General features: G+C 47.9%; 1 protein-coding gene across 2 annotated transcripts in view; it reads right to left on the bottom strand.

Annotated features, from left to right (window-relative positions):
* arhgap29a (Rho GTPase activating protein 29a) overlaps positions 1-21,528 on the bottom strand; it is a 46,843-nt gene that overhangs the window by 25,129 nt on the left and 186 nt on the right. For both annotated transcript variants that reach the window (XM_048266336.1, XM_048266335.1), the window contains exon 2: positions 19,827-20,364. In XM_048266336.1, coding sequence (XP_048122293.1) covers positions 19,827-20,151 — 325 coding nt within the window. In that variant the 5' untranslated portion in view covers positions 20,152-20,364. The remainder of the gene's footprint in view (positions 1-19,826; positions 20,365-21,528) is intronic.

Consider the following 21,528-nt stretch of genomic DNA (forward strand, 5'->3'; position numbering starts at 1 on the left):
CAGAGAAAGAGAGAGAGCGAGAGAACACTTAGTGAAGTGAGACACAACCACGAAGCACCAGCATGACACAGCCTGAGTCATAACCACACACTAAATTCACACAACAACGCCCCCAATGGCGCCAGTTCTCATGAGGTACAAACACCCCTTCTTTACCGTTTGACGAATCATTACACGTGTCAGTGAGGCACTCAGGTAGAATAGTACGAGTGCTCACAGGAGGTGGGTTGACCCAATGGCCTGGATGCCTAACTTGATGCCTTGGAAGGTGAAAGGGAAATCCGGTTTGTAGCCATAGGGATGATGAAAGCCTGATGACTTGATCTACAGCCTTGGGGCCCTCGAGAGTGAGGCCCTTCACCTTTCAAATGCTCCTGGGGGCTTTCCCACATCCATCTCTCTCTCCTCACCAATAACCTGCCTGTCAAACCTCTTCCATCGAGGCATTGCTGAGGAAAAACAACTGTGGGTCCACACCACCGCTTGTAGTTCAATCAAAACAACAAAAGCAACAACACGAAAAATAGCAGAAGGTCAGTGAAATATTGTACCAAATAACAAAAACAAACGTCTAAGTCACTGCAACACATGTACAGTAAGCCACAAAGGCCTCTAAACACCAGTCTCACCACAGCACTGAACCAGTGTTACATATTCAGCCCTGGTTGACCATTAGCCCTGTCAAAGCCCCTGGTGAGGCATTAGATTTATGGACAGGAGCCGTGGTCACTCTCCAACAGCAGCTGATACCATCACCACTTTATAGCTTGCCAACTCACACAGAAAGCCCCAAAAGCAAAGCAAATACCTGCACCATGACTAAGGATCCTCCGACACACACCCTCCCCCAAAACCATACAAAACAAACATCCAGAACTCAGTGCTTAAGCCACAGTGGGAATGGGTGGGAGGGGGCTTCATATAATTGGGCAAGTGGGAGTCCATTGGTTTCGGCCTTGGGCCTGAGAATGTCCATTAACAGGCGTTAGTCACAGAAGGGGAGGGGGGGGGTAGATAAGAGATAGATAGAGATAAAGAAAGAGATGGAGATAAAGAAAGTGGGAGAGGGAGAGAGGGGCAGATAAAAAGAGAGAGACGGAGTTACAGAAGATAGAGACAGATGGAGAGATTGAGAAGAGGAGAGATAGATAGGATGATAAAATGAGAGAGATAGAGAGAGAGAGGGAGAGAGAGAGAGGAAGAGAGGAGGGAGAGATGGGTGGATAAGGAGAAAGGAGGACAGAGAGTGGCGGCGTAGTGACTGACTGACTGACTGGGATGGTGGCTAATGCTTTTCTCCGCGTGCCGAGAGGGTGAGGTCAGCCGCACCCCACCCACCCAGAAACACTCTCCAGATGCTGCCGCTAAATCACCACGCTCCCCAAACCCCCACAGATCACACAGGGAGGGGCCGCAGGAGAGAGGGATGGACAGAGCATGAGAGAAGTGAAGAGAAGAGAAGAGAAGTGAAGTGAAGAGGAAAGGAAAGGAGAGAGATAGAGGGAGAGTATGAAACAAGGATGCAAACACATGTGTGGTAAAAAAAGAGAGAACGATCGACCGTGTTAGCGTGGTTCTACACGCAGTTGTCCTCTAAATGCAGTGTTTTGTAGGCTACTCAAGGCATTTCACTGTTGTGGTGTTGGCCTATGTCTTGAGTGATGGTTGTCCCTTTAAATGTATGGGACTTTAAATTACATTTTAATTATGTTTAACTCCATGCTGTTTTTGTTGATAGACCAAGCATCTTTGATTCAGAGTTTTCCTACCTATTTTAATAAACGACACATGCACTTGCGTGGTTAAAGTAAGGAATTGTTTTCATACACTTGTAATTCCCACATAAAATTAGATACTAAGCCTAGGTTACATTAAAAAAAAAATGTTGTCTGTTACTATGTCTATGACTAGATCAAACTTCGTTACGGATAGGCTTATGGACCCTTTCAAGAGAGTTCCATTATCAGCATCATAGTTGGCCCCACAAGGCTTCCGTTTTAACATTCCATATGTTATCTTAATGCAGAGGAAGTAGATTGGGAACCAAATAGAACGTTCAAGCATTGTTTTTGTTTTTATTGTTGAAAGGGTCTATATGTGGAATAATTGTATTATTGTAGGCTACGGCTCTGGATGATCACAGTCTGATGGCAGCGCCAGCGTCAGCTGAACCAAAGCTTACACACTAGTCAAGCCCACAGTTGCGTCTTAAAACTAAGCTGAAGTAGATCTACTGCGGAGGTAAGATAAGTAACGGTAGCCTGGTGCAAACTGAGAGTGTTGTCTCCCAATGGAGTGAGTGTAGCCTATATGTTCTTAGCTGCTATCAGGGCTATCTACCGCTCCTTTGCTACATGATCAAACATTATCAGATAAGTGACAGCAGACATTTGACCAGCAGGCCCATATGAGAAACGCTATTCTGGTTCCTCTGGTAGCCTGCGGTAGATGACGTGAGTCGCCGAAAAAGCGTTGCAGTTTGCATCTCTAGAATGAGATAAACCATAAGGAACCGACAGTGAGACGGAAGAGGAAAGGGTGAATAAGAGGGAAATGGAATGGATGGGGAATAAAGGGAAATCTGTGTTCCGCTGGCAGGGATGTTGTGCTGCAACTTCCAGTTAGTGTTTTGACGGAGGTCAAAAGCATAACCCCACAGTGACACCGGGAGAGAGAGTGAGCACGAAAAGAGAGTGACAGACAGAGAAAGAGAGAGGGCAGCGTTTGTGCTGACGGTGGGCCGCAGGATTACCCTGGGCATGGAACAGGGGATCAGAGAGACTTTAGCCGTCTCACGCTTTTTTATCTTTCGTATTCTTTTTTTTTTCCCCGGCATAACAAAAAAAAAAAAAATGAAGGGCCCACTGTGGAACGAATGAGGCCGTGGATGTGGACGCCATGGTAACGACAGCTGAACTCCACTCCACCCATCCAAAAACAGAGAGAGCGGGGAAAAGAAAAAACGAATACAGTCACTTAAAAGGAACTTCCAAAACAACTCCAGCTGATAAAGTTATGCAGGACAAAGGCACACTAAAACACACATGTTATTCAGTCCACAAAGGCCTTTATCCACAACTACATGGGGTGCAATGAATACAGTTGTGCTGTTCAGTGTATGTGCTTCCCGGGGGTCCTGATCCCACGACCTCAGCACCGATAGTACTATGCTGTACCAGACGAGGGCCCCGACGTAAACACACACACACACACACACACACACACACACACACACACACACACACTGAATCCGTCTGGAGGAGTCTGTTCCCCATTGTAGCGCAGCCAGTCACGCCAGACAGACAGGGCAGCTCCCCACCGCTCGCCTCCCATCAGAGGAGGCTGCCAACAACACGAGACGAGAGGCTGGCGCTACGCTCAGGAATGAAAAGGGGAGCTGCCATGGCGACGCTATATGCAGCCGCTACGCTCAGCTCACACTCAACTTCCTGTTGTTTCATTCTCCGGTTTGGAGGTTCACGCTCCTTTGGCATCATCAAGCTCCACTGGCTCTCCCACCACACAAGATGTGGGAGAAGAGAGGAGAGGAGAGGAAAAGAGAGGAGAGGAGAGGAGAGGAGAGGAGAGGAGGAGAGGAGAGGAAAAGAGAGGAGAGGAGATGGAGGAGAGGAGAGGAGAGGAGAGGAGAGGAGAGGAGAGGAGAGGGAGGAGAGGAGAGGGGAGGGAGAGGAGAGGAGAGGGAGAGGAGAGGGGAGGAGAGGAGAGGGGAGGAGAGGAGAGGGGAGGAGAGGAGAGGCTGCTTCAGCACCTGTGGAATTGACACTGGCGGTAAGTGGAAACAGCTACACACACGGTAAGTGGAAACAGCTACACACACACACATTAATCCCCCTGGGAGGATGCTGGCTGTAATGAGCAGGTGGGTCAGAGTTTAATGCCGGTCAGCCCCACAGCCTCAGGCCACCGGCTCTTAATTGGACCCGGGGTCAATGAAGGAACCCTCTCGCAAAGACATTACCCTGCCAGTGACAATAAGACGCACACAATGGCCTCATCCCGCACAACACCTCACCCTACCCCCCAAACACATCTCATTCACAAGCAAAACAAAACAAGATGGTGGTGGCAGTGGTAACTACAGTGTGTGAGTGTGTGTGCGTGCAAATGTGAATACATGAGAATGTGTGTGTGTGTGTGTGTGTGTGTGTACGCGCTTGCTTCTGTGAACTGTGCTGGCCTGAAACAAGCAGCACCAGCCTGAATGGCCAAACGACTGCATGTCCCCTGTTCGGCATCACCACCTCACTCTGACAAACCAAACACAACACCATTTCCACTATTAGGGAGCCCCCCACACACACATACACACACTAATTAGCACAACACTAAGTGGAGGCCGCGGGCCCAGCAGGACTCTGCTGGGTGAGGTGCTGTGGAGGCCTGCCGCTCTAACCCCCCGTGTCTCACCCCACCGGCCTGCCTCCCCGCTGGGGCCCGCGCACAATGGAGCGCCGCCAGTTTCCCACCGGCAACCGCCGGGGGCCAAGCGCTACTCCAGTCACCGCCAGTCATCATCGGGGGGGGATAACACAGCAGCCTCTGACGAGAAGTGCTTGTGTTTAACCATAGTGAGAGTGACAGAACAGAGAGAGAGAGAGAGAGAGAGAGAGAGAGAGAGAGAGAGAGAGAGGAGCACGCAAGAGAGACAGAGAAAAGCTTTTCAGTGCTTGGGAAAGAAAGAAAAGAGAAAGAGAAAGGGAAAGATAGCGGAAGCTCTTTTTGCGGTCTCAACCCCCTCTCCCCCTGCCCTCCCACTTGGAGGCCATTGGCAAACAGCGGGGCCTGTCCTCTTCCTTCTGTTCCCCTGCTGCATGAAGCATTTATTGAACAATAAATCAGACAGACGGCGAGCCTTTCAGTTTATTAACGGGAAGGGGGGCAGGGTGTGGGTTTGGGTGGGGTTAGAGACAGAGGGATGGAGAGAGGGAGGAAGCGAGGGAGGGAGTGCCATAGTGAAAGATGGGAAGAGTCCCAGACTGACTGAGTGCTATGCGTGCTGTCTGTGAACTATTTGGCATCAGGCTTTTTGGTGAAGTGCCTCAAAGGACTCTCCACAGGTCTAGTGTGTGTGTGTGTGTGTGTGTGTGTGGGGTGTGCAGTTCTGGGCACTGGGGTAAGTGTGTGCAGCAGAGAGGCTGCAGGCCTATTACTGCAAATTAGCAGTTCATTAAGAGCATGGCAACTTCCAGCCGACTGGGCAGAATACTACACAGTTGAATGAGAGAAGATGGAAGTTTTGTAATATGTGACATTCCAACTGAGGCTTGACAACTGAACACGAACTCCCTAAAAACACTCACTCACTCACTCACTCACTCACTCACTCACTCACTCACTCACTCACTCACTCACTCACTCACTCACTCACTCACTCACACACTCACACACTCACACACTCACACACTCACACACTCACTCACTCACTCACACACTCACACACTCACACACACACTCACTCACACACTCACACACAAATACACATCACAACCAACCTCCGGGCAGTGACCTAATGAGTTTCCCTTTGATGATCTCATTGCACCGCTGAAACGCGGCCATCTCCATGAATGCTAGCTAACGAAGGCCACAATTAGGTCGCACACACACACACCCTCGTTTCCCACCCCCAACCCCCAACTCCACAGCATCAACACAACCAGCCTCCACAAAGCCAAATCCATTCAATCTATTAGCGGAAAATCCAAAGATAACTCAGCCTTTAAATATAACATTTCTAAAAATAACGCCTGTTTTATGGTTTCAGAAACTTTTTTCTAAAACTCAAAATGCAACAATCATTCCATGAGTAGTTCTGCCCTGACAGTGACATCACAGTTTTGTCAGTGACATTTCAACAGCGCAGTGCTGTTTTGTCATTGACATTTCAACTGAGCGCTTAGGCGCTACAATATAACCCATGAGATAAAAAGCCACGCATTCCTGTCAGGTGTTCTCCTTCCATCTCAACACTGCCTCTTGACACCAGCATCAGTCCTTAGGATCAAGAGCAAGACACATTTCTCCATTTGAAATCACGGAAAGCTGAGAGAGACAATATGACTTTGCAACATTCCTCTTCCCAGTGACCCTGGGGGGCTCTGCCCAGTCATGCATGGCAAATCATGGGAACAATGTATTACTCATGCTTCAAGACATCTGAGTGGGCCCCGCACGGACGGACGGCCGGCCTGTGCGACACAAAGCCACGGAGCGAAAGCACTAAAACATGTCACAACCGGAGAGAGGGAGAGAGAGAGAGAGAGAGAGAGGGAGAGAGAAACAGAGAGGCCGGGGAGGAACGTAGAGTGACCTCCATACCAAATAATGTCAAGGGGGGAGAACTCGGGGAAGTTGGGTCCACCCAAGATTTTAGGAGGAGTTAGGACAGATGAATCCAGTAAAACAGAAGTTGTGAGGATGGAGGAATGTTCATGGGGTTACGTGATCATAACGAGCCAGGCCCAAATACCAATGTGCTGAGACTAAGAGATGTGAACTCTGAACTGAATTGCGATCGAGGGACCATGTGCAAGGGACTCCATGAGGGCTTGCCAAGGCATGCGTGTTTGGATGGGAGGTATTATTAAAGATTGTTTGCACTGTGCATCCTTTCCGCAAAGTCACTGCTGTTCTGTCAGTGGATACAGGCAGAGCTCTCCACATAAGGGAAGTGGCACAGGTCAGTTGTTTATGATCTGAAGAAAACCATGGCAGTTAACCTTTAACATGGCTCTTTTGACGGGTGGGGGCTTTGTGGAAGGTCCAGCGGCCGGCCGGGATCACTCCTCCTCGCAGGACGTGTCCTGCCCAGGCCCGGTGGGCCATGACTGCCCTGAGGGAGAGGACTACTACTGGCATTAAGAGATTACACGGTACTGGGGCAAAGAGGGGACTGAACCTCTCTCTCTCAGACTCACACACACACACACACACACCCTCCTTTGACTAGCCCGTCTCCTGCTGCTCCACCTTTGAGCCTCTCTTTCCCATGACTGCACACAAAAGGCTGACGTTTAAAGGCACCTCCTGACCTGACTCCTCACTCACACACACACACACACACACACACAACCAGCCTGCATGCATGCAAACACACACTACCACAATCACATTCTTGGAATTGAACACACAAATAGTGGTGCATGTTGCAGGCATATTAATATCAACACATAAACATTGACATACAAATACACACACACACAGACACACACACACACACAGGGAGACAGAGCTGTGCACACACACACACACACACACACACACTAAATTATTAGCTTGTGTATGCCAATTATGCACAAACTAAGACGGTATGATTGTGTAAGCAGACCATACAAACACACACACTAAACTGCAGCACTGCTTTGTACAGCTCCAATGGAACCTATTCAGAACTGACTTGCATAATGGCAGGTCCATATCACACTGGGCCAGGGGCCATTTTTATGACCTGGGCTGAAAAGGGTGACAACAAGCCATTGATCCGTGATTGCATCTGGACCTAGTTGCAGCAAGCAAAACAATGCATCAGTTGCCCCTTAGCACGCCTGATAAGGGCATACAAACAATGGGTTTGCTTTTAATGGGCAATAACTGAATGCAATCCAGTTTAATTAAAGCTGAATTAAAGCATGACTCAGGAATGTGTTTGCAGACGAGCTACGATGGCCTCTCAATAAAACGGTTCAGATAGATGGACACAAGATGGGGATCAGACTCTAAACACCAAGGCCGGAGGGGACTGCTTCCTGGGAATAATATGCCAAACTCTTCCTTCCTTCCCAGCCAGCAGTCTGTTTACCCTTTGATATTGCTCTCTGTCCCCTTTGCATATAAATCGGAAGCTTAGCATGGAGTCAAGAATGCACTTTTCTCTTTCACTCAGCCAGAGAGCTGTCCATCACGGGGGGTCGGAGAAGATAGACATACAGAGAGAGAGAGAGAGAGAGAGAGAGAGAGAGAGAGTGAGAGAGAGACATGGAGATAGAGTGAGAGAGAGAGAGAGACATGGAGATAGAGTGAGAGAGACAGAGGGAGAGACATGGAGATAGAGTGAGAGAGACAGAGGGAGGGAGGAAGTGAGCATATGAAGAGACACAGGAGAGCCCTGCCTTCTCTCCTTCTCCCTCTGGACTCCCTCTCGTCCCTCCCAGCACTCCCTGTTTGTGTGGAGCGATGAGGACTGGCATTCCAACTATGCTTTATTGAAGAGGACTGAAAATCTCCCACTGAGCACAGCACAGCAGAGCAGAGGAGAGGAGAGGAGAGGAGAGGAGAGGAGAGGGAGAGGAGAGAAAGAGCAGAGCAGAGGACAGCACAGCACAGCAGAGCAGAGGACAGCACAGCAGAGGAGAGGAGAGGAGAGGAGAGCAGAGCAGAGCACAGCACAGCACAGCACAGCAGAGGACCCACCGGCAGCCAGATAGAGAGCGAGACAGAGAGAGGCAGGACAACAGAGTGAGAGAAAAAAAGAGAAAGAGAGAGGGGCTTATGCTGGGCGGGGTCATGCAGGGGTGAGTCGTGCCTCTGCGTCTCTTACCGGCCAAACAGCCGGCTGGGCAGCCAGCTTCAGCTCTATCCGCTAAGAATGGACGAACTGTCAGACAGCGTTGTGGACTGGCAGGGGACGACCTTGGCTAAAATGGACCTGGCTGGCATCCCCAGCCCCCCTGTCACTGGCTGCATCGCTGGACGTTGACGTTGGCCCCGGTGTCTGACTTTGATGGGTCTGATCCAACAGCCAAGCTGTGACAAGCCTTAGTTTGTGCCTTCTCTTCCTTGACCATGTGGGACGTTGAGATGGAAGCTGAAAGAGGGCAGAAATCCCAAGCAACCATCTTTTATGCCTTTGCCTGACCTGCTTGACAGGGGACTTCTAAAACATTGATGCCTGAGGACACAGTAACAGTTGTAACTTGTAACTGTAAGATTTTGTGCTTGTACAAAACAGTGCTTCTGACTTACTAATGCTTGTGCCTCGGTAAACAGCATAGATGATGGCGTGACTGTTTTTTTGCCGTTCCTCACAATAAATCCTCATCTCTTCAGTCTTCAAGACCTGAAGATGCTTAATCCTCTTAGCCCAAAGAGCCACAAAGAGCAGTGTGGCAACCAATCCCACTAATTGGTTGCCTAATTAAGTTTTTCAAGGAAATTTGTCTCAGAGAATGGCACACAGACAAAAAGAAAGCGTAGGATGAAGTCTTCGAACAGTGCGACCATAATGCCCAAGCTCTTGTGAAAACAAGGATGTGTGCTCTTCTAGGCATCTCCAGAAGAAGCTCGGGCAAGGAAGGGGAGGGAGGGGATGGGGACATGGGAGCGAGCTGAGAGGGTGCTTGTGCTCTTTCTGAGAGGGGACCGCCTCCGCTTCCACGCTGCCCCACTAGCACCATGTTAATTATGACATGCGTCTGCCACAGTGTGCAGCCAACCCCCGGAACATCTTCATGCCCAGAGAGAGGCGGCTCATCCCACAAAGGCCTTCGCAGCAAAGCCCTCATTCATTCATAGGACCTTATGAATTATGGAGATTTGCTCTTTTTCAGCATTGTTGGGGCTTCCTTGTTCAAAAGGATTCTGGGTCACAAAAGGCCATCACTGTGCTTGATATTTGTTCTCCTCTCCCTGGTAATGAGTAATGCGGCATTGTCTCGAAGCTGTGAACAGGATCTCCAAAGACGGGAGTCTGGCGAGGGGAGGGTGTGTGTCGTATTATTTGGATGTGTGTGTGTCAGTGTGCATTGTTTAAAGCGAGCTCTTGGTCTGTAGGGCACAAACTCCACCCATCATCGTCGGGTGATCTTCCAGACCCAAGCAGGGGGTGGGTGGGACGCGGTACGGTCCGAGCCACGCTTCACGCTCAGTCTGTTCATGTTTTGTTTATCCCAAAATCAAACATGAAGACGGAACCCCCCGTTTATGTTCCATCCCCCAAAATTTGGAGCTTGGGGGTGCTCCTTCATAATTGGATGGCAGAACAGCAACCCCCCACCCATCCAGACCCCCACTGGGTTGTCCTTGCGCTGACGATGACCAGTTGTGAGCTTGGCCCAGCATGGGCCACTGAATCCTCACACGTGACAGGGGCCCTTTGATGGGCTTTCCAGGGTTCAGGGACCCAAACGCAAAACAAGGCCAATTAATCTTCAACTTCCCTCGGCTCAGATTGTTGTGTACCAGCAGTGGTCCTGTTGGAAGGCTACCTTTCCAGAAGAGGTCTTTTCTCTAAACTGAATATTTAAAAAGTTCCTCAGGGCTCTTTGCTGAAGGCAAAATTGAGGTTCTGCCTCTGATACTCCATGCGCTTTAGGCTTGTGTATGATCAGATCAGCAGATTAGCTCTCTTTCCGCCAATACTGTGGGCAAAGAGTACCAGCTGACACATTAATTCGGCCTCTCTCCAGACAATTTTAATCCAGTGTTGGGGGGGGTCGAGGGTCAGAGGGGAGCCTTAATCTAATCTACTGGATAAATTTGCCATCTTGGTTTCAAGTCCCTAATCCTGGTTGGGGGTTTCTGGGTTAGTGGGTCTCAGCTACTTAAACCTGGGGGCAAATTTACCCCATGGGTTTTAGATACACATGGCCTAGTAGGTTGGGAGCAGAGGTTGGAGATTAGATTGCCTTGGAGTTCTCCAAGGCCTTGGAAAGGATTCTTTGCCTATCAACAGTGGAATATTAGAACAGTGTGGACATAGTAGAAGTTACTCGTCCTGCTATGGTGTCACAAAATTTAGATCTATCACACAGGTGTGCAAACGCTTAGTCAGGTTTATGTGTTCCCCAAACTCTTCCTTCCTTTTCTCAAAAGGTGTGCTTCACAGAACTCTCGTTTTTAGTATATTGACACATAGCATTGTACCATTGTATTCGCAACTGAGCTCCTCTAAGAAACTGCAATAATGTTAGTTTAAGATTAGTAAATGTTTACTTTTTTCACCAGAGACTAATGTGTTCCTAAAGACAGAAAGGGTGGCAGTGTAGAGTGCAATGTGTCAATCAGTCAGACCCCCTCTGCACCTGGCTTGATAGAACATTCTGTAAATGGTCTGCATTCATTCGAATGACCTAAATGTAGCAGCTTATTTCAAGTGACCTATATATGGTGGGCCACCCTGAAAAAAAGCCCACCCAGGCTCATCCAGAAGTCCCCAGAATTTGCCAAAGCATTGACCAAAAAAGAGCATGTTATCCAGCCTTCAGAACCATGAGGTGAGAGGCTTAGCATTTTACGATACTGAGGAGGAAAACAAGTCCCTCGCGGAAGAGGGAGCCAACAAATCACCAGGGGGGTTCCCCAAACTAGAGCAATGATGTCACACTGTCCCAGGAGCAAGGCACTCACAATACAGAACCTAACCATTTGGAGAGGAGGAGAAACCTCAATATCTGCGGGTACCCCATCCCAGAACAAATTCCCCAGCCAGTGCGAAGCCCATAACCGTAAATCTGGCTGAAAAGGGAAAAGCAGAGAGAGAGAGAGAGAGAGAGAGAGAGAGAGGAGAGAGGGAGGGAGAGAGGGAGAGAGAGAGGGAGAGAGCAAGAAAGAAAGAATGAGAGAGAGATATGGAACCTCCTTCACGTCCCGTGCACTGAGAGAAGAAAAAAAACAACAAATCTTTGCACTGAGTGCGGTAGAGCCATTAAAGTCAACAAATCAGCACCATGCCTACCAGAAAGTGGCCACCCGCAGGTTACACGTGCTAACCCTCTCTCGTTTCCCCACCACTGTCACCATTTCAGCTCACCCTCGCTATTGTCATCATTTCATTTCTTCAATTTTGTTTCAGGAGATAAATACCAAAGTCATTTGTCATCTTGCTTGGCTGTGAGACTTCCTATTGGGGCAGTAATCTACAGCACCACCTCCTACATGGACTACAATGATAGCCCAGTTAAGGCTAGCTCTGACTACAAAGACAATTAGTCTAATGTTTTAAATCCACCCCCTACCTCAGCAGGCTGCTAGCTCATAAAATCTGACCGAGAACTTTACAAGATGTGACCCAACGAAACGTTCACATGTCGAGCACTTGTCTCTCCTGCCTCCAGGCAAAAGTCAAGCTTGCAAGGGTGCAACCAGATCTTCAAAGGCTGAGAGTGAACCAAAGGGCGAGTCTAGGCGGCTAGGCTAATTTACAGTGACTTAAAATACAGAACTGCTTCAAGTGGCCCATAAAGGTGGCCGTTTTCTTTTCCCCTTTCTTCTTTTTTTTTTCAAAGAATTGGTTCCTTACAGTGGATGTGAATTCTAAAGAGTGAGCCGGATAAACAGAGTTACATTACAGCCAGTTCAGATCTGTATAGCACAGAAGAAAAAAAGGACAGGGGAAGGGGGTAATTTTAGGGTCGCCATTTGACTACGGGTGATTTCAACCACAAATCACGAAAACAGCATTTAGGTTCTCTCAAAGGACCAGCGGCAAACTTTGTTTCCCACAAAGCTTTGGTATCTCACAAGAATGACTGAGGGAGGGCTATGATGGTAGAGGAGGACTTTTTTTCTCCTGTTCTGTCCTTCTCTATCTGTCTGTCTTATTCTCCCACACACTTGCTCGCTCATGTTGTATAAGTCCTGCTTGCTAAAATAGACTGGATGGACTTCAACTCAACGTGGTCTGCTGCAGTCAAGGGGCTATTTGTTTAAGTCTCTAAGCTACGACAGCAGAGAATGGCCACTGTGTCTCTTCACTCAAAAGAATCACATGGGAAGGCAGAAAATAGCGCTTCCCAAAAACATTCTTGGCACCCTGCCACACATTAGCCCATGACGTAAGATGCATAAGCCTGCCTCACTGTGCATTTCGCAACACCTGGTGAACAATACTCAACACCGGATCAGTTAAATATTAAATGAACACTGACATAAACTCTGTGAGAACGACCTGCCTGGTTTCACCTTATCGGCTCTGTGTGTTAAGTCTCGCAGTGACAAATGACTCACTCTCTGCTATACTTCTTAACTAGCAGAGTGATTCACATGTACTGAGGTTACCGCTATTAAAATGGAAAGTGTTGACACAAGATGTCTTTGTTTCCACTCTGATGTCTGTTCCCCATCAACACCATGGTGGCTTGACTCATGCCAATGTGTGCCAACACCTGGTAATTAAAAACCATCTCACTGTGATATTGTTGCAAAAGTAGCAAAATAAAAGAGAAAGAGAGTAAAAACCCCACACAGGGAAGTTCCACAGTCTGATATGGGGCTCATTGGTACAGCACTATATGCCCCCACCTCAAAGCTCTCGGTCAAGGTTTCATGGGGGGTGTAGTGTGAACCCACCTTCCACTTAGCCTCCCCAAAGCACTACACAATGGGGGCCAAAGAAAATAAATTTTTTAGCCGATCAGAGCCCCCCCCCCCTCCTTGAACCCCACTTGCTGGGCAGGTGAAGGGTCCTAATCCATCCCTCAAAGTCCATCTGAGCGCACTGATGTAGCAGCCTGCAGCAGTGGCCCTCCAAGAAAACCCTTCAGAGCCACAATTGCCCAGCCTCTCCGGAGGCATTCCCATCAATTTTGCCCCGGGCCAGGGATTAATTTACTTTCCCCACACTCTTTTAAAATGAAGGTCAAATACGAGACAGAATTGAGCTCCGATCTCTTTAACAATACCCCAAAGCTCTGGAGTGAAGTAAGAGAGGGGAGCTGGTCTTTGATCATTACATCAACTGTCCCCACCTCCTTACCCCTCACACCCCCATTCCTGTGGTTTTTCAATTAGGGCTTAAAATAGGGCCACACTGCTCGGCTTCTGGGGGAGGGAGGAAAATTAATTTCAGTTCAACACACAGCCTCTGAGTAAAATGACAGCATCAGAAATGTGGAGTTCAACCTAATCTAACTTTGATTGAATGTAGTAACTATGGAATTGATTATCTAATTTGATTCACGTGTGAGTAAGGACAAATGGAGTTATATTGATGGTACATTATGAAACACTTGTTGGTTGCCTGAGGAAGAGCCAGGGGCTCGAAACGTTGCACGCATAATAAAAAACTTTCCATGGGAGCTATATGGTGTGCGGATCACTCTCTTTTACTTTGGAAACTCTGTCCTCTGATCCAGCACCCATCCGAAACGGTGAAAAGGGATGTGCGCGGTCACATGTTTACTTAATTAACAACTAACCCTCTCAAACAAGAATGAGTAAAGAGCTGGCAAGTGAGAGTGGCAGGTGTCCCAACTTCCACCAGCATTCCAACAAATATCATGATACTAAAAACTAGTCATTGCAATGGACAAAAGTCGTAAAGAAAAACACTTATGGGAAGCAACACAGGAGAGGAACTCTCATTGACGCCCTCCAATTGCACCCAATCCGCGTGTGAACTGCAAAATCTAAACAACGACACTAACTCTGCGACCCGCCATTTGCGTTTCCCAAACACATGCGAATATATGATCCGTCCTTTCATCTCATTCCCTTCCTTCCATCTGTGACCAGATGTACTTTTCCTCTGCATTTTCCCCATCGTTTTTTAAACAAAGTGTCCAGCATCTAGCAACTGTTGATCTAAGGCACTAAAGCAACAAGTGAGCATTTGTTCTGCAGGAATGCCGAGTATGCGGGAGGGGGAGGGGAAGCGGGATAAAGAGAAGCTCGCAGTGCGGAGCGCAGAGGAGCTTTTTTCCCACCCCTATCAAAATGATTAGCTGTGCCGCTGGTAATGGCCACTGCAGCGAGGGTCAATATTGATACAGAGGTTAAATATGCACTCGGCCAAGCGCTCGCCTCAAGGTTCTACAGTGCGCGCAGCGGGACAACAGGAGGAGGACAAAAAATAAATAGCTGAATAACTGATATAATTTTGTCCCTTTTGGCCAATGCAGTGAAATTATGTCTGGTGTCAGCCTATTTGTGCATTTATGGGGGGATGAGGAAAGAGCTCTAGGTTCTCACAGCACAGTGTATAGATAACAGATGGTTACGCAACACATGAACCAGCACTGCTGTGCTAACTGAATTAAATATTTTAGACCTTGATCAGTAGATGCGTAATAATAAATGTTACAATTACAGCCTAATCTTTACAGATAGAGATCATGCTAAGTGGCAGTTTATGGGTGCAGAAAGGCAAGAGCTCCCTGGATGAAGAATCATCACTTACAAATTCATTGTTGTTGATCTGAACTGTTGGATGTCGAATTCACACATCCTATTGGAACCCACTTGCATTTTAAAACAAATTGTAAACATCTGAACACAAAACGTCCTAGATAAAAGCACATTAACGACAAGCATACCTGTACATTAGCAGCTCCCAACATTTCCTCCTTCACGTTCTCACATCAACAACATGCTGTGCCACAGTGAACTGTTTCTCATCACAGCCTGGCCATCCTTCCAAAGACGAAGAGAAAAAAAAACAAACAGTGCATTCCTCCCATAACGTCAAAGGAAAAGTATGCCCCATGGGTTGTGAACAGGTTGTGGTCATCCAGAGATGATTCGATGACTGGGAGTCTGGGTCAAGATTTGAGGTTTCAAGCCGGAGGAAGGCTGTACCTCCCGCGGAGAGAGAAGGCTTCTCCTCTGCCATGGCTGAATTGTTCTGCGGAGCCTACCTGTTGTTTTTCATTCCAAAGTGGCTGACACTTGCCAGCCATCATGCTGCTTCAGTGAGCAGGCAACTGGCATTGCACGCACACCATTCCAGATGAGCACAGACCCAATAACTCCTGAGGACCCTGGCTCAGGAAAAACTCTGAGTTGTCCTCCTTTCTACTGACTGTCTCTAAGTTCAGGGGCAAAAGCCTGAATGTATCATTTGATCATTTGAAATGTAGCCTACCTAAGAGGAACGATGAGCTACCGGTTTTATTCCTTTTTGTGTCCAGGGGGGTAAAAGAGGTTATGAGCAGGAACAGTGGAGCCATTTTGTTTAGCACACTCTGCTTTCAGACAGCAGACATTTACGTGACATTTACACATGCTTAGAGTCTGGCAGCTGGACAGCTCCCCCCAAGCCCACGGACAGACAAGCTAGCGTTTTACAACTGCATTACCATTGGGAAGCCAGTTGAACAAACCCACAAAACATCACAATCTCTGAAACAGGAGCCCAATTGATAGTATGAGACATATATTATATTATATTATATATATATATATATATATATATATATATATATATATATATATATATATATATATATATAAATACTGTATATACTCTTTTGATCTCACAGGACCTGTGAGGGAAATTTATAACAGAGAAGAGAAAGACTAATAAGTAGAAGTAACATACTTAAGATTCTATCTACAATTCAAATGTCACAAATGCAACACTGACCTGATAGGTTGCTGCAGACCTCAAAACGGCCTGTCGCGACCCCAAGCTGGGTGAGACCAAGAATAATCCAATCCAATTACGGACATGCTTCTAACAAGCAGGCCTTGAACAAGGTCACGACCTCCTTGGGAAATTCAGAAATCCCCCCACATTGTGAAGACATCATTGTGGAACCTGCGGTAATCCACAATAATCAGTCCACCACAGTAACAAGCCTGGGGTGTGAGGTAGCGTTTGGCCACCCCGAAATGTTTAAAAAAATAAGAAAAAATAAAGATCTCAAAAAAAGCGACAGAGTGATGCTTCTGAGACCAAACCAGAGCAGCCACCAAAACACAATCACCATTTAAGGTGGCGTTTATAGAAATGGAGACAAGAAAAAAAATAAAACATGTTTAAAAAAAATAATGAATTCCTATTGGAGCTGGTCTCAATCTTTCCCCCAGGGAGCAATCCATGAGGGTCCAGCTATTCTTACATGGGAAAGTCTTCCTCTAGCCAAAGGCGGCCAGGCTCCCTCGACTACAAGGCCCCATCCACAGCAGATACTTGAGACAAAGGCTGAAGGCCTCACATCATCGAGCATGAAAATACTGACTGTTTTCGGGAGACAAGAACATCACCCCCTACACACGCACACAGATAAACTCAACCAGACACACACACCCCCCCAAAAAAAATGACCGCTTGCCAGAAAGAAGTGCGTGGAAAAGAACAAACCAGGCTGTTGTTTGCCTTATTTTGCCTGAATGGCCCGGGGGGGTCAAATGAAACGGGGGGGTGCTCGCCCTCTGGGACGCATCGCTGAGACAATAAAGTCATAAATTGGAAGGGATTTAAATCACTCTCAATCACACCATAGCCAGTGATTCACAACAGCCTTTTCTTTTCTGCACCGTTTGAGCCCCACCCAGTTAACTGCCACCAATGGCACTTTGAAGATGTGCACTGACCCGTGCCCCATGTCATCCAGATATGATCACTCGCACGGACGCTAGTTCATTTCCTCAATGCAGCATGTGCCGGGCATCTTTTCAGGGGGCTGACCTCGAGACCCAAAAAGACAAAAATTGAGTATCGCAACAATTCTGGCAGATAGGATATCCAGTTGAATAAAATACAGGATGCATCAGCTACAACACTAAAATGATCTCAAATGCAAACAATGAATTTGTTTATCTTGCTGATAGGGCTAGACCTCCCTAACTCTGTCTGTCTCGCTGTTTGCATGGCCTTGTCTGCCGCTCCCTTTCTTTCCGTGTCCACAAAATCTACCTATTCAATTTCTCTCAGGCCAATTAGCTTACTCTCCTCAAAATTGCCCTTTCCGGCATTTAGACTAAATTCACTCCATTACGAGCATTATCGCTCAATCCCATCACAGGTTACAGTTTCACGGTGTTTGTTTACATAATTGACTGTCGACTGATTCACCACCACTATTCAAGGCAGGCCGCATTCAAATTCTGTGTGTAACGTGGTTATGCTGAAAACTAAACATTCAAGTTTGACATTTGGCACTTGCATTCACAGCGCAAGACCCAGGAACCTGGCCTCCTTTTTGGGAGCAGCGAAGTGCATCTACTAGAGAAAGGGTTTTTTTGTGCCGGAGTGTCTTGGCACGATTGATCAAACCTCCTGTGTGTTTTAAGAGCGAGGGCTAGCCACAATTCTGAGGTATGACAACAATGCAGAGCTATTACAAACCTGCTTGCATGAGCATGGCAAAACCCCAGACTCCCTAGACAGTATTGTCTTATGGACAGCTTGGGCACAATAAATAACGACAATGAACTCACTAGGAATCTGTTTGCTCTGACCCACAGGGTTGGTGTGGGTGTGACTGCTTAAGGACCTGCCTGAGGATGTAACAGCAACACCCCCCACCCCCCCAAAAACAAGAAAACCAGTCACTCAGAATAAGCTCTCCAAACTGCAGCCATGGCTGGCTAAGGTCAAGCACCCTGACTGACCCTCAACAAAAGCTGAGATTCCTCAGAACGTAGGCCTGCATGGCACGGTTTGCACAGGAGAGACACGGAAGGGTGTGTGTGTGTGTGGGGGGGGGGGGGGGTGGGTGAGGAGGAGAGGCTGGAGAGGCTCCGGCCCCCTCTCAGGACACTCTCATGCTGGCCGGTCGAGGATTAGCCTACAGTGGGCCCGAGCCAAGACGATCCAAACGGGACCAGAGCAGGAATGCAATAATCACACACGCAAGAGCAGCCGCCCCGTTGATCTGCACTTTCCCTCCATTCTTAAAAAAAAAAAAAAAACGTTTCTCAATGCTTTAGAAATGCTTGGGTTGAGATTACCAGGGGGTGGGGGACCGTGTTGGGGGCGCAAAAAGTGGAAAAGGCCATTTAATTACCAGCAAGTGTAGTATTATTTTGTGGGACCGCGGTGAAGTAGGGCCCCACAAAACTGCGCCTCTCCTGAGCTGAGAATTAGTCAGAGGCGATTCTCTCCCAGACAATATTCTTTAAAAAAATCTTTTGATTTTGCCTCAAAGACAAATGGCCTCTTTAGCAACACACACAAAAAAAAATCTGAAAAGTTTAATAAAGGCTCAAAAGAGCTCTGACACAGAGGCAATGATGGAAGTGAAGAAGTGGAGAGTGGGAAAAGGAGGAGAGAGAGAGAGAGAGAGAGAGAGAGAGAGAGAGGGAGGGAGAGAGAGAGAGAGAGGGAGAGAGGGAGAGGGAGAGGAAGAGGGAGGGAGAGGGAGGGTGAGAGAGAGGTTGTTGTTTTTCCTTCTCTCATACCCCTGTGCCCCAAATCTCTCTCGCAGCACCTCCCCTTCCCCCAACTCCTCCAAAATAAGACTCCGGAGGAGGGAACGCAATGCACTCGGCCTCCCTCATCCACAACCACAGGCAGAATACCTCCGCAGGGTGGGTCCCCAGGGCACCCAACTTAGGCGGACATTTTACAACACGCAAAGAGCTGTAATAGCTGTACAATAAAATGTTTATTAAGTTTCTTCTGTGACTTTCTGGCTCTTTAATCAAGTTAGACTGAGTTTGGGAGTGTGCAGTTCAGGCACGGTGGCTGCATCAGAGTACTTAACTTAGTGAGAGTCACACGCTCTTCATTCAAACCCTGCTACCCTCAAAGAGAGCATTCGGACTTCCATTTGGAGCTAATAAATTGAGACGATAACGGAATAATGGATGCAGAACATGAAACTCAAAAACAAATATTGTTGAGGAAAAAAAAAAGAGAGAGAAACAGGAGCACTGGCCATCCCACTCACCGGGCAGATAGATAAAGAGAGGTGAGTGACCGCACAGCCAAGGACAATCCAGCATGGCTGGCTGATAAAACAAATGTTTTTGAAAGACAGCTAGCCCGCTTTTAGGAAGCTTTTGTTTTAAAAGTGTCAGCCCTGGCCAAAAACACTTAGGAAGCTTCCATCTTTTTCAGGACACTTACTATTGTCCGGGATATGTGGGTGCACCTCCAATACGGTTTAAAATCACTTTCCTGTCATCTCCAGGGGCAAGCTACTTACCTTTGGAGTTGAACGCCTCCTTGAGTTGGAGAAGCACGTCTGCAAAGTGCCTCACGTCGTTGACCAGCTGCATAATGTAGTCGGAGTCGGCCGGTGCCGCGTCTGTGCTGTCCGAGCCCGAGCTGACGGAGCTCTGCGAGCTGCTTTTGGCCGGCCGGCCCCAGGTGCCCCCGCCGGTGCCCGAGGAGGAGGAGGAGGAGGTGGTGGTGGTGGTGGTGGTGGCGGTGTTGATGGTGCCCGAGGACAGGGGGAAGAAGTGCGAGTTGGAGAGGCGAGCGATGCCAAGGGAGCGCTTGTTCCCGCCAGCGCTGCTCTGTCGCAACATCCCAGCCGCAGCCAGTGTGTCCAGTGAGGGGGAGGTGGGGGAGTGAGGAGAAGAGGAGGACAACTCCTCTCCTCTCACTCACTCACTCGCTCACCGCCTCTTATATCTCCTCTGCGCCGTCTCGGACACTTTCTGTCTTGCTCTCCTCCTCCGACCCCGATTTGCTCTTCGCTCGCAAATCGCCCAGGGTGTCTCACAAAACAGAAGAAGGTCCTGTACACACATACATACAAACACACACACACACACACACATCCTGTTAAAAGTCCCTTTGACAACAACGCCTCAGATGTTACCCCACACCAAGCCGAGCTGATGTCAAAACCTCAAGCAGCCTCCATGGGAACACATGTACCCCATATGCCAATATGATCTCCCTGCCACACACGCAAGCATTGAATGGTAGCCATGGCGCCAGATGTAACCACGCACACAGATGTTCCTATAAACCAGACTGAATTTTGACTTTCCTTTGGCTTTGTTAGGCCTTGCACTCTACACAAATGACAGAGTAGGCTGATGTAACACAAAGCCTCAGTGTAGCCTGGTAGACATGAAACCTCTCTATTCTGGGAAAGTGAGCGCTCGGTAACAAGCCAGGCAGCCAGGCCATTCAGAGGCCCCTGTCTGGTGATGGGTCATATTGTGAATGCGTTGCAAAGCTGCTCTTGGTGGAGGTCATGGTGGAGGGGAGAGAGGACAGCAAGAGAGAAATAGCAGAAGAATACAAACCCCATCGTCTCACCATCACAACCTAGAATCTGCTGCACCACCTCCCACTCTCTCTCACACACACACACACACACATTTTCCCTCCCTACTCCTACAACACTCCCAGCATCTATGCATTGCACCACACACACACACACACACACACACACACACACACACACAACATAATGCATAATAGTTTAATGCTCCCAGGGAAGAATTTTGTATATGAAATTAGAGATGTGTATACTAACCAGCAAATTACAAGACATCAGATCAGTTCCATGAAGATGTTCAGTAGATAAAAAACCTTAAACTCTTTTCCATTTGTTTCCAATCAGGTTGCCAGGTTCCAGACAGGTTGAATTTGCATTCAAGAGTCGGAAATATTATGCGTGACCACCACCACACCACATTGACAAGCTCCCTCCTGTTTTGCTTAGCAGTGCGAGGAGCGATAGCGAGAAGTTATTTTAGTTATGTAGTATCTCTCTCCACCACAACAAACTAGTGGATGTGCTCGAAAACGCTGTAGTTTATGCACATCGCGCAAAATAGAAGCAAATAAAGTTCTGGACCGATGTAAATGTTCACGTCAGCGAGCACGAGCCAAAAAAAAACGTTAACTTATTACATTCGTCTATTAACATTTGGAGTCACACCGAT

Source organism: Alosa alosa, chromosome 16, assembly GCF_017589495.1.
Source record: "Alosa alosa isolate M-15738 ecotype Scorff River chromosome 16, AALO_Geno_1.1, whole genome shotgun sequence".
NCBI classification, from domain to species: Eukaryota; Metazoa; Chordata; class Actinopteri; order Clupeiformes; family Clupeidae; genus Alosa; species Alosa alosa.